Genomic DNA, 11,876 nt, shown 5'->3' on the forward strand with positions numbered 1-11,876 from the left:
GTGCCCAGATGAGGCCCGGCTGTGAAGCAGTGCAAGCTGCTGTGGAGCCTTGGGCCTTCTTTTGGATGTGCTGGGTCTCTCTGACCCAGCCTCAGTTTGTTCGTAATTTTAGGTCTCAAAGGGCCGGCCCATTCAATGCAAAAGCCTCTGCTCACAGCTTGTGTGGGGCAGGGTCTCAGGGAATCAACAGGGCGGAGCAAGCAGCTATGGCTGATCCTCAGCCTTGCCCTAAGAGGCCCCGGGTCTCAGTGTCCAGGTAATCACGGCAAGCACCTCTGAGAGAAAGCCGCCTTCGAGTTCCACCCGATGCCAGATAGTCCAGTTTCTCCCCGAATAAGTCTGGGTTCCCAGAGACTCGCCCGGAACTGGAGTTCAGAGCAGTTGGGAACTTGTGACTCCCTCCCAATTGAAAAAGACAACCAAGTCTTCAGTTGCCAGCCCTTTCTGCGTGGGTCTCCGTACCTCTGCACTTCACTTCCGCACCTCCTCTGAGTCTCAGTATGTTTTTCTCTTTCCTTCTAGTTGTAGAATTTCCACTCAGCCAGCCTTCCTGTGGTTCTGGATGATGTCCGTTTTGTCTTTTAGTTGTATTTTAGAAGTGTTTGTGCAAAGTAGTAATTTCAGGTGTTTACCTATGCCACCATCTTGGTTTTTCCTCTATTTTCACTTTTTAAAAAATCATTTTTCTTTTTGCTGCTCTAATGGATGAGTTCCACTGATCCTTTCTGATGCTTCATATAATGCGCTATTGAACCTCTGTATTATATTTTTCAGTTCAATTATTGCATTCTTCAGCTCTGTCACTTCTACTTGCTACTTTCTTATATTTTCACTAGAGGCCAAGTCCATGGGATTCATGCACTGGTGGGGACATGGCTTGCTGTGGGAGCATCACTCATCCCGGTCAGCCGAGTGGCTGTGGACCCACTCTGAGCAGCTGCTCCCTGGTCCGGCATCTTCTGTGGAGCCGGAGCACTCACCTCTGCAGGGGACCTGGTCAGGGCCAGGCCCAGGGACAAGAGCACTGAGGGGTAGTGGAGGAGGCCTCAGTCCTTTGGTGGCCACGAACCCACCTCCCAGCCTCTGGGGTCAGCTCTGTGAGCCTGGAGGTGGTGCTGTGTGGCCTGCGGGCATCCAGAGGAGGGGCAGGGAGTGAGGAGAAAGAGCCTGGGGTTAGGAGGTGACAATTGCAGCCCAGGTTCCTTCCGGTTGGCCTGGAGTTTGCAGCAGGAGCAGCCACTCATTCTGGTCAGCCAAGCAGTGCTCCCACTGTGGTAGCGCACTGACTACCATGGGGCAGCTCCTGCAATGAGTGTCTGCCCCCTGGTGGTCAGTGCATGTCATATCAACTGGTCATTCTGGTTGTTCTGCTGTTAGGTTGCTGGACTTTTATTATATGGGATTTTCTTTGTTGAAGTTCTCACTGTGTTCATCCATTCGTCTCCCCAGTTCAGTGAGCACCTTTATGACCAATGCTTTGAACTCAGGTAAATTACTTATCTCCATTTCATTAAGGCTGTTTTTCAGATGTTTTATCTTGTTCTTTCATTTGGAACATATTCCTTCCTTTCCTCATTTTGCTTGACTCTCTGTCTTGGTTTCTATACAATAGGTAAAACAACAATCTCTCCCAGTGTTGAAGGAATAGCCTCATGTAGGAGATACACCTTAGCCTTCAACCCTGCCCCAGCACTTTGTCATCTCTCAAACCTTTGTGACTGCAAAAGCAGCAAAATCAATATTAGACTTTTGACCTACAGAACTGTAAGATACTGAATTTGTGTTGTTTCAGCCAGTAAGTCTGTGGTAATTTGACATGGAAGCAATAGAACACTAATACTCCCCCCTCTCGTTAGTTTAAAAACCAGATCTTTAATACAGATTACAGGCCCTATATAATTTGGTTCCTGTCTATCTATCTAAACTCAGGGGATGCTTCTCCTTCCTTTGATTCTTATTTGCAGCCATATATTCCCCAAATATGCCAAGGAATTTCTCAAAATTTGCATTTACCTTTTCAGAAATGTGCTTCCACTGTCCCCATTCTTTTCCCAAATTAACTGAATTCATCCTAATGTTCCCAGCTAAATGTCACTTTTATGTCTTTCCCAACCCCAAATTAAATTAGGTTTCCTCTTTTGTACTTTCTCATAATGGTCTGTAATTTTATTTCTTAGAAGGCAAATATATTGCAATTATATATTTAAATGTTTGCTTTCTAAAAGTGTATCTCCCTTGCTAGAATGTTAGCTTCATAAGGATAGGAACTTCTTGCACACCATTATATATCCTAAGTACCTAGGATGTAACAGTAAATCTTTCATTTATTCAGCAAATATATAATGAAGTAATTGTAAAGTTAATTGAAAGAAAGGCAAAATTAGAAGATGAAAGGAAAGAAGGGGAAGGGAGGGGAAGGAAGACGAAGGGAGGGAAAGACTTTTCTTGGTATCCTTAGTAATACTAAGAATAAACATTTAGAAGTTAGATTTTTAAAACTATGTGCCATGAGTGACTGGAGATAATTTTTAACAGTAAATAACTGAAATGTATAATATGTTCAAGATCACTACCCAATAAAAATTCTTTATTATATTGATACTATTATAGATTACTTATAAAATAAATTTTAATGCACTCACATAATAGATTATAATGGAACCTTAAATATAATACTAAAAGCAAGAGAAAATAACAAGCTTACAATATTGAAACCCTTAGTGTTAGTTTATAAGAATATAAAAATGTGCCTAATAAATATTAACTTCATTTTTAAATATGCAACAAATAAAAACTGAGCAGTAAAAATATTTGTATATAGATTATTGGCCTATTGTTTTTTCAATAAGATACAATTCTGAAAGTAAAATTACTAGATCAAGGTTTATGGATATTTTCATGCTATGCAAACTATAAGTATTTATATTCTCATTTTTCTAAATTTTACCCAATTTTCCAATTATAGTACAGTTTTCTTTCAATACAAACGTATTTGATTACTTGTAGCATTAAATAAATTTTTCATATTTGTACTGTACATTACCTTTCTTTTGCTAGCTGTTTGGTATTTTATACATTTTTCCATTAATGTTATACATTATTTTAATTGATATATAAGAGCTTTTTATTCATTAAGGCTATTCACTTTTATTATATTAATGTAAATTTTTTCCTGTTTGCATTTGTCCTTTAATTTTAATATATTCAGACATATAAAATGTTTTTTATTTAGCCATATATTTTACTTTAGAACTTCAGTTTTTGATGTTATGCTTTAAACATAATTTCTTATATAAATTTTAATTTTCTTAAATTATGTGCAGTTTCATTTTTACCTTTAAATTTTAATACATGTGAAATTTATTTGGAATATCATAAAACAAGGATATGAATTTTTTCACTTGGCTACCCCATGTGGTAATCCCCAAACCATTTGCCAAATGATCCTTCCTCACCCATTTAATTAGAAAAGTTATATTTATAATAATAAATATACAAATTCCATTCCACATATAGACTGCTAAGTCTATTTGTGTAACTGTATCATAGTCTCTTAATTATTTTATTTCCTTAATCCTTTTCCCTGCTTAGAAACATTAGATGAAAAACATATTTATTTATAAGTTCACCTAAATATTAGCTTTCTTCATATTAAACCTAAAGTGCAATAATTAACATAAAGCTTCTATAGCTTCCAGGACAAGTTATCAATAAAAGTCTCTTTAGCATACATTTTATGGCTACCACCAATACTGAGCTTTTCAAAAAATTGTTCAGCTTTCTCACTGACTTACTCATTAGCTTAACAAATATTAAGTATATCTATTTCCAAGAGCCAGGCAAGGTGAAAGAGACTACCTTCTTGAAGCACACATTTTAATAATTAATTAGACAAATAAATAAATTGCATAACTACAAAAAGAGAAATAAAGAAGATACTATGATAGACAATAGAGTGTCAGTGAGGAAGCTATTAGCTACAGTGGTCAGGAAAGACCTCTGTGAGGAGGTAACCTTTAAGCCAATACCTGATGAAGAAGAATAAATAAGGCAATTATACAAAAAAAAAAAAATAATAGGAAAGAGAGCCATAAACCAGGAACAAAATACAAAGATCAAAAGGCAGGAAAGTGCTTGGAATGATTAAAGAATTAAAAAGGAATCTGATTGTAACTAAGTGGGCAAATGGAAGAATAACAAGATAAATTTGGAAAGGTAGTCAGCAGTCAGATTATCCAGGAGTCACCTGATAGCATACTCTAAAGGATTAAGAGAAAACTAAGTCAAATCAAGACATAATCTTATTTATATTTTTTAATAAAATGCAGCAAAACTAAAAAAAAAAGTAGAATGGTGATCACTAAAGGAAGAGTTGAGAAAACCATTTTGGAAGCAACTGTAGTAATCCAGGTAAATTAAAAATAAAGTAGTCTTGCCACTGTAAGTTTAGACATGTTAACTTTGTCCCAAAATTATAGAATGCTTTAGAAAAACAAAATTATTTTATTACATTTGTTATATTACATATATAAAATATTTATCATAGGAACATATATTAAATAGAAATTATATTTCATTACATTACTTTTTATAAATTTCTTTAATTTTTTAAAATTTATCTTTATTGTTGAAAGTACTATAGATCTCCCTTTTCCCCCCATTGACCCCTTCTAGCCCACATCAGCACCCCCGACCCTGTGCCTTCACTACACTATTGTCTTTGTCCATGGGTTATGCATATATGCATATAAATTATTTGGTTAATCTCTTCCCACCCACCCACTCCCATCTTCCCTCTGAGATTACAAATTGGTGCTATTTTTAAATTTTCCATCAGTAAATAGGATAAATGACTAGAGACAAGTCCAATGAAGAAAATGGCAATACTCAAAGAAGTTATAAGACCTTGAAATGAGAGACTATCAAAGATTAAAAAGAAGAGAGAGAGGCCAGAGAGCTAGTTCAGAAAATTTTAAAAAGCTCAATAATGAGCTAAAAGAAGGAAATGAAGTATGGAATTAAAGAGTATACGAGATCAGTTCTTCTCAAACTATCTGTGAAAAATAACAAAATGTTAAAGTACACAAAATAAAAGCAGAAATATTTTTTGACTCCATAGACATAAAACTACATTTCAATAAATATACTCTGAACAAATACAACATTGGGAAAGAGATAATAATTGTAAAAACTGTCTATGTTGTTCACTGAAAGTATATATACACAAATGTTTTTATACTTGTAACTTTTTTCATTACACATCATAGCTAAACAAAAAGCTTTAAGCAAAAAGTGATTCCTCAAAAGAAATGACGACGTAAACACTATGAACAAACATTGAGAATATAAATATTTAAAGTTTATAACGTGACCATGAGCTTTTTGCTTGTTAAACTTAATCTAAACCAAGTTGAACCAGCAAAAATGATACTCAAGGGAATAACATAGAGCTAACCTATTTTTATTTAATAATATGGAGAAAGCAGTGTCAGAGAGGTATGTTGATGGAATGAAAACTCAGCTTAGAATATTTATTTGAAACTTTTATCCAAAATGAAACTAGAAGTGCTGTATCTTCAAAACATACCACTAATGTTCAATACCCAGTTACAGTAATTTATCCTGCAGAGTTATAATCACATATAAATTGCTTCACTGAAAGAAATAGTTCCAGTTCCATGAATTTCTTATGTATTAATCTTCTTTTAACAGAAAACACAAAACATTCTATCAAATACTTAAGATGACAAGAGCCAACTTTGCAAGGATGAACAAAATAAATTTTATTCTTAGAGCTTAAGAGAGTTCATTGGCAATTATTATTAAACTAGAGGCCCGGTGCACGAAATTCATGCACTGGAGTGGGGAGGTCCCTCAGCCAAGCCTTCATCCTCTCGCAGTACGGAATCCCTTCAGGGATGTCCGACTGCTGGCTTGTGGCTGGATGCCCTTCTACTGCTGCACGGCCTGCTGCTTGAGCTTCAGCAGCTGCTGCACATACTCGGGCTGGGCCACCACAGTCTGTCCTGTGAGCACCATCGAGTGGGTGAGTCAAGCGTGGTGGCAGGCTCACCCTGAGTTCCCTGTGCTTCCCTGAGTCACTGAGATGTTCACACTGACTGCCTTCTACAGAGAACATCACCGGGATCGGGCCTAAGCTGGCAGTTGGACATTCATCTTGAAGTCCGGGTCTGCTCAGGGGATGTCCGACTGCCTAAACCGGCAGTCGGACATCCCCTGAGAGATGTAGCAGTGCACCAAGAGGCAGGTGGCCAGGGAAGAGCCGAAATTGGGGCTGGGAGGTGCACCGCTCATGCTCATCCCAGCCCGCTGCACCTGCTGCTGCCGCCTGATAGTGCTGCCACAGATTCAGGAGGGGCTCTCACCATGGCAGCTGCACTTGCCAGTGGTGAGCCCAGCTTCTGGCTGTGCCAGGGGGCAGCTCCTGCATTGAGCGTCATCCCCCTGGTGGTCAGTGTACATCACAGCAACTGGGCGTTCCGCCCTAACGGTCACGTAGGCTTTTATATATATAAATAATGAAACATCTCATAAAAATTGTGTACTTCTACAATATTCAAACTTTGATTTTTATTCTCTGACACTTGCTGCTAGTAAAAAACAAAACAAACAAAAAAACATGTTGGAATCCTTCTTTGTTTGGCAGTGCTGCATTCATTAAAAATATTGGACATATTTGACAAAGAAGCCAATTCTATTAATCTTTAAAGAGTAGAATCCAACTAATTTTTTATCCTGTGAAAACACTAAGAGTTGATTCTACAGTTCCAATATCATCAACATCAACAAATTTCCTCTCAATAACAATGGCACCACAGAATGCAATCACAGATATGTATAATCCACTTCCATATTAGCACATATTAAAGAGAATAATAGAAAATTTACCACATCAACCTAAAAGGTCCTCAAAATTGTATTATACCACTAAGACCACTGTGCAGTTCAGCCAAAATTGTTTTCATAATAAAATGTTTTTGATAAAGAAAGTAGTATATTCATATTCTGATTCAGGCTCCTTAATCTGGAATATTTCCCAGTCACTACAGCTAAACCTTTGGAATATGCTTGCACACAACACAAATTCCAGAGGACATTTAATTTGTTTTATCTAATCCTTCTTACTTTACACAATTCAGAGCTTTATGTATTTATAAGAAATAAAGCTAAAAAATGTTTTTTCCTTTATTTTGTTATGATGTTTAAAGGTTGTATATTTATAAAAATATGTATGCATTCATCAAGTTGTAACAAACAGTACTTTATTGCTTCCTTTGTTCTATAAACTGGTCTTCCATATCCTTAACCACTGTATGGTGAACACTAAACTACAGTATCATCTGGAGCTCAGGTCCTCTCTAAACTCACTCAGCTCAGTTTCTTGCAGTTGTAGGGTAAAGTCCCCCACTTTTTGTTGACTGTTAGCGAGGCTGTGCTCTCAGACCTTGCCTCGTGATGTTATATCTTTGTCCTATGATCATCTCCATCACAGCAATGTCAAATCCTTCTCACACTGTTCTGCAACCAGCCAGAGAACTGTCTTTACAGGACTCCTGTGCTTAGGTCAGGGCTACCTGGATAATCATCTTTTCTTAAAAGCAATTGTCCTATAGAAAATAACAGTCACAGAAGCAAAATCCATCATTTTAAGTGTACCAGGAATTATGCAGGGAGTGTACACAGGAAAAACGGGGATGAGATGTGGGGATGCAGAATCACCCTACTACAATCCTTTGTTCTGCAGAGACAATACTCATGTTAATCTTACCCAGAAATCATTTTGGCTATTTAATGTTTCATCACTAAAACTTTCAATTGGTTTCTTTTAAAACTCTTCATTTTCATCCTCATTATGTCCACTTTTTCCTTTAGATTGAAAAACATCTTGTACTTACTTGATAATAATTGTTTAAATGTTCTTATCTAATAATTCTGAAATCTCTGTCCTTTCTGAATCTCTTCTTATTGACTAATTTTTTCCTCCTGCTTATTCATTACATTTTCCTGCTTCTTTGTATGTTTAATAATTTTTATTAGATGTTTAACATTGACATTTATATTGCTTGTAGAAGAATTTTTTTATATTCCTTTAAAGAGAGTTGGAACTTTGCTCTGACAGAAACTTAAATAACTTTAAATCGCTTTGATGCTTTCAAAGCTTGTTTTAAGGTTTTTGCTTGTGAATATGGAGTGGCCTTCATTTTAGGGCTAACTTAGTCCTTCTGCTAAGGTCTGACTCTTACATTCTTGAATGAATGTTACCACTGTACATATTAGTCTACATATAATTAGGTATCCTTAATTTGCAGATGGTACTTAAAAATGTAACAGAATCCTATATAATAAAAGGCTTATATGCAAACTGTCCCCATGGAAGTTCGACCAGGAGACCGGAAGTTCGATCACTTGCTATCACATGCACTGACCACCACAGGGTGGCGTGGAACATGGCGGGCAACCAGCTGTGGTGGCAGGGCACTAAGGGAGTGAGGGAAGGGGTGGAGGGCAGGGAAGCAGGGAACTGAGTGGTGGCAGCACAAGTGGCAAGGGAAGGAGGAGGCGGGGAGGCCAAGAGGTGGGGAACCTGATTGGCCCTGATCATAGGCCAGGCCTAGGGACCCTAGCCGTGCATGAATTTTATGCACCTGGCCTCTAGTATCAATATAAAAGCTATATTTTGCTCTCATTAGCCAGGTATAAATACAACATATATCCCCATGAAACCTGAGGTATATACTTGTTTATAACAATAGAATTATGGATATTTATTACATAATATGATGAAACAAGAATACTCAAATAGGTTGGAAGATGAGGTCAATATTACCTTTGTAAAATGAGTGGGCAAAGCTCTGCTCAGGAATTAACTTGGCAAGGAATCCATGGTTCAAAGTTGGATGAGGGATAGATGGTATGACCACAACTGTGAAGAAAATCATGGAATCAAATTTGAGCCAGTATGTAACAACTGCTACATGGTCCACTGACAAAACATGACAAGTTTATATTATTGCAACATGCAAGCACTGATGGCAACAAAGACTGCACCCCTGAGGGAAGGAAAGTGGTTATATATTAAGAGAAAGGAAATAATATACTTAAGTAATTTTAGCAACAGACACATAAAAACATACACAAAAATAAGAACTGGTTTTAGTGAGTTGGTAATTCACTAATATTTGTTTATTTTATATACACGTGACTGATAGGAATACATTTAAAAAGAGTTAAGAAAATAAAGTCTTAGTATTTTAAAAGATCAAAAGACATAAACTGCAGTGGTAAGATAATGTTTAATTTGAAGAACAAAGTTAAAAGACTATACTACAATGAATATCATGTTTATGAGTTTAAATTAAATATAGCATGAAACAGCTAAGTATTAAAACTTATGCATAATCCATATTTCCACAACAGCAATAAAAGGTAAATGAGATATGAAATGCTACCAAAAACAAGATGCAGAGATTTGACCACTAATTTCTATGCACTTGTTAAAATATCCATTTTATTTATATGTCATATACATTTATTTAGAAAATAAAATTTAAACTACCAGTTAATCCAGTGGTACATGAAATAACCACTGGGTTACCAAGGTTACACTGCAAAAAAAAAAAAAACACAGAGAAATAACCTTGATATAAACATGGCCTGTAATGCAATTGATAGAAGAAACCCCATTATATTAAAAAATAGGAAATATTTATCATTTTCAAGCAGAATAGACAAAGTTGATAATGCAAGAACTCCTACAACATGAGTATAATCGGTAGGTAAGAAAGATATGAGCCAAGATGGTTGATTTTAATTGAAGGTACTTTGGTATAAAGTTTAGAATGTATGTTTTCCTATTATGATCTCTGATAGAATACTGATATTAAGTACAGAATATTTTGAATATAGATGATACAGAATATAGAGTATTTCTATTTAGAAACCAAAATAATTATACAGCAAAAGAAAAAGGAAGGAAGGAAGGGAGGGAGGGAGGAAAGGAAGGAAGGAAAGAAGGAAGACTATCTTTGAACTTGGCTATAAAGATTTATATTTTGGCTTAGTCTTGGTCTTGTACTACTCTATAAGAACCTCTTAATTTCATGTTTATAAAAGTTAAAAGTAATACATTTAAAATATGAGTTACTTGCAAATAAAATAGTAGTATAAATGATTGGTATTAATAAATATAAAACATTAAAACCAAAACTGCACTGGCAAATGAGAATATAGCAAATATCATAGAAATACCATTCATACATTTTTTAGGAATTAGAAGAATATTAAATTGATCTTTATATACTACTAACTTGTAAATGTATGAGATGATTATGAATAGAATCAGTTTAAGTTTGAATGTGAAAATGAAATTAAAAGCAGGAAAATTATAATGACATTTAAATAATATAAAAATATTAAGTACCTGTACTTGTTGGTGAATTTATTTCCTGCCTGATGTTTCTACCTGGTTGACTTCCAATTCTTGCAGTCTCTCGCTGGGGTTCTAATATGTCACGGTACTTGGAAACCATCAGAACCGAAATGAAGTAAACGACAGCTAAAGCTAAGAATTGTGCCTGCTTGCTATCATCCTGTGTAAAATAAAAAGGCAGTTTTGATATTCAAAATTTTTGAAGTGAAAGTTCTTAGAATACAAGAAATTATTCCTATCTCATTGTCTTCATGGAACAAAATATGACATTTAACTTTTATTTATCTCTCTCTCCCTCTCCCTTCCTTTCTGAAATCAATAAAAAAAATATTTTTAAAAAACCCCACTGCCAAACCGGTTTGGCTCAGTGAATAGAGCGTCGGCCTGCGGACTGAAAGGTCCCAAGTTTGATTCCGGTCAAGGGCATGTACCTTGGTTGTGGGCACATCCCCAGTAGGAGGTGTGCAGGAGGCGGCTGGTCGATGTTTCTCTCTCATTGATGTTTGTAACTCTCCATCCCTCTCCCTTTCTCTCTGTTAAAAATCAATAAAATATATAATAAAAAAAAACAAACCCATGAATGTTAAAATTTTGCTGAATATGCCACAAAACTTTATTCTTTGTGCTTTTCACCTTTATTATTTATTTCTTCCATGATAGAGTATGTATATTAAAAATGCAGCTATATGCAGCATGTATATTAAAATATGCAGCATGTATATTTTAAATATGCAAAAGGATGAAAAGAATAATTATATACCTCAATGATAAAGACAGTTTCAAATGTTATAACTCAAAATTAATAGACTATAATTACAATTGAAATACATAAACATTTCTGACATGTTACTATTTGAGCAAGAGACTATTAATACACAATAGGGGAGCATAAAACAAATTTTATACAATCTCAATATGAACTAAAAGGGTGACATGGTAGCTTAAGAGAAAGCGATTGCAATCTTTACCTGCATAAACAGATTAAAAAGACATAAATATCTCACCATCCTGCACTGGAAAAATAACAACTAAAACACTGCCAGGATTGAGGCTCCTAATTTCAAAAGTTCAATAACAAAAAGGAGTTCTTCCAGAGGAAAAGAGCCAAACAATAAAAGGTCTGATAAAGATCAGCCTAGTTAGGATAAAGAGATAATCTACACTAATAAAAGAGAAAAATGGTAATTGGCGTACAACGCTACCCTTTTCATTGGCTAATCAGGGCTATATGCAAATTAACTGCCAACTCAGATGGCAGTTAACTGACAATAAGGATGGCGGTTAATTTGCATATGTAGGCACAATGCAGGGAGGCTAAAGGGAAAGCAGGAAGAAGCCCCCTGCCACTGACAGTGATCGGAAACCCAGCGGGGAGCTAAGAGCCGCCTTTGCCCTGCCCCCCAGCCATGATCAGAGAATCAGGCGC

General features: G+C 35.9%; 1 protein-coding gene across 1 annotated transcript in view; it reads right to left on the reverse strand.

Annotated features, from left to right (window-relative positions):
• NBEA (neurobeachin) overlaps nucleotides 1-11,876 on the reverse strand; it is a gene marked incomplete at its 3' end in the record, with an annotated part of 537,034 nt that overhangs the window by 210,704 nt on the left and 314,454 nt on the right. The window contains exons 29-30 of the mRNA XM_015569799.1: nucleotides 10,442-10,610; nucleotides 8,849-8,944 (exon numbers count right to left, since the gene is read on the reverse strand). Coding sequence (XP_015425285.1) covers nucleotides 8,849-8,944; nucleotides 10,442-10,610 — 265 coding nt within the window. The remainder of the gene's footprint in view (nucleotides 1-8,848; nucleotides 8,945-10,441; nucleotides 10,611-11,876) is intronic.

This window comes from Myotis davidii, unplaced genomic scaffold (assembly GCF_000327345.1).
Source record: "Myotis davidii unplaced genomic scaffold, ASM32734v1 scaffold144, whole genome shotgun sequence".
Classification (NCBI taxonomy): Eukaryota; Metazoa; Chordata; class Mammalia; order Chiroptera; family Vespertilionidae; genus Myotis; species Myotis davidii.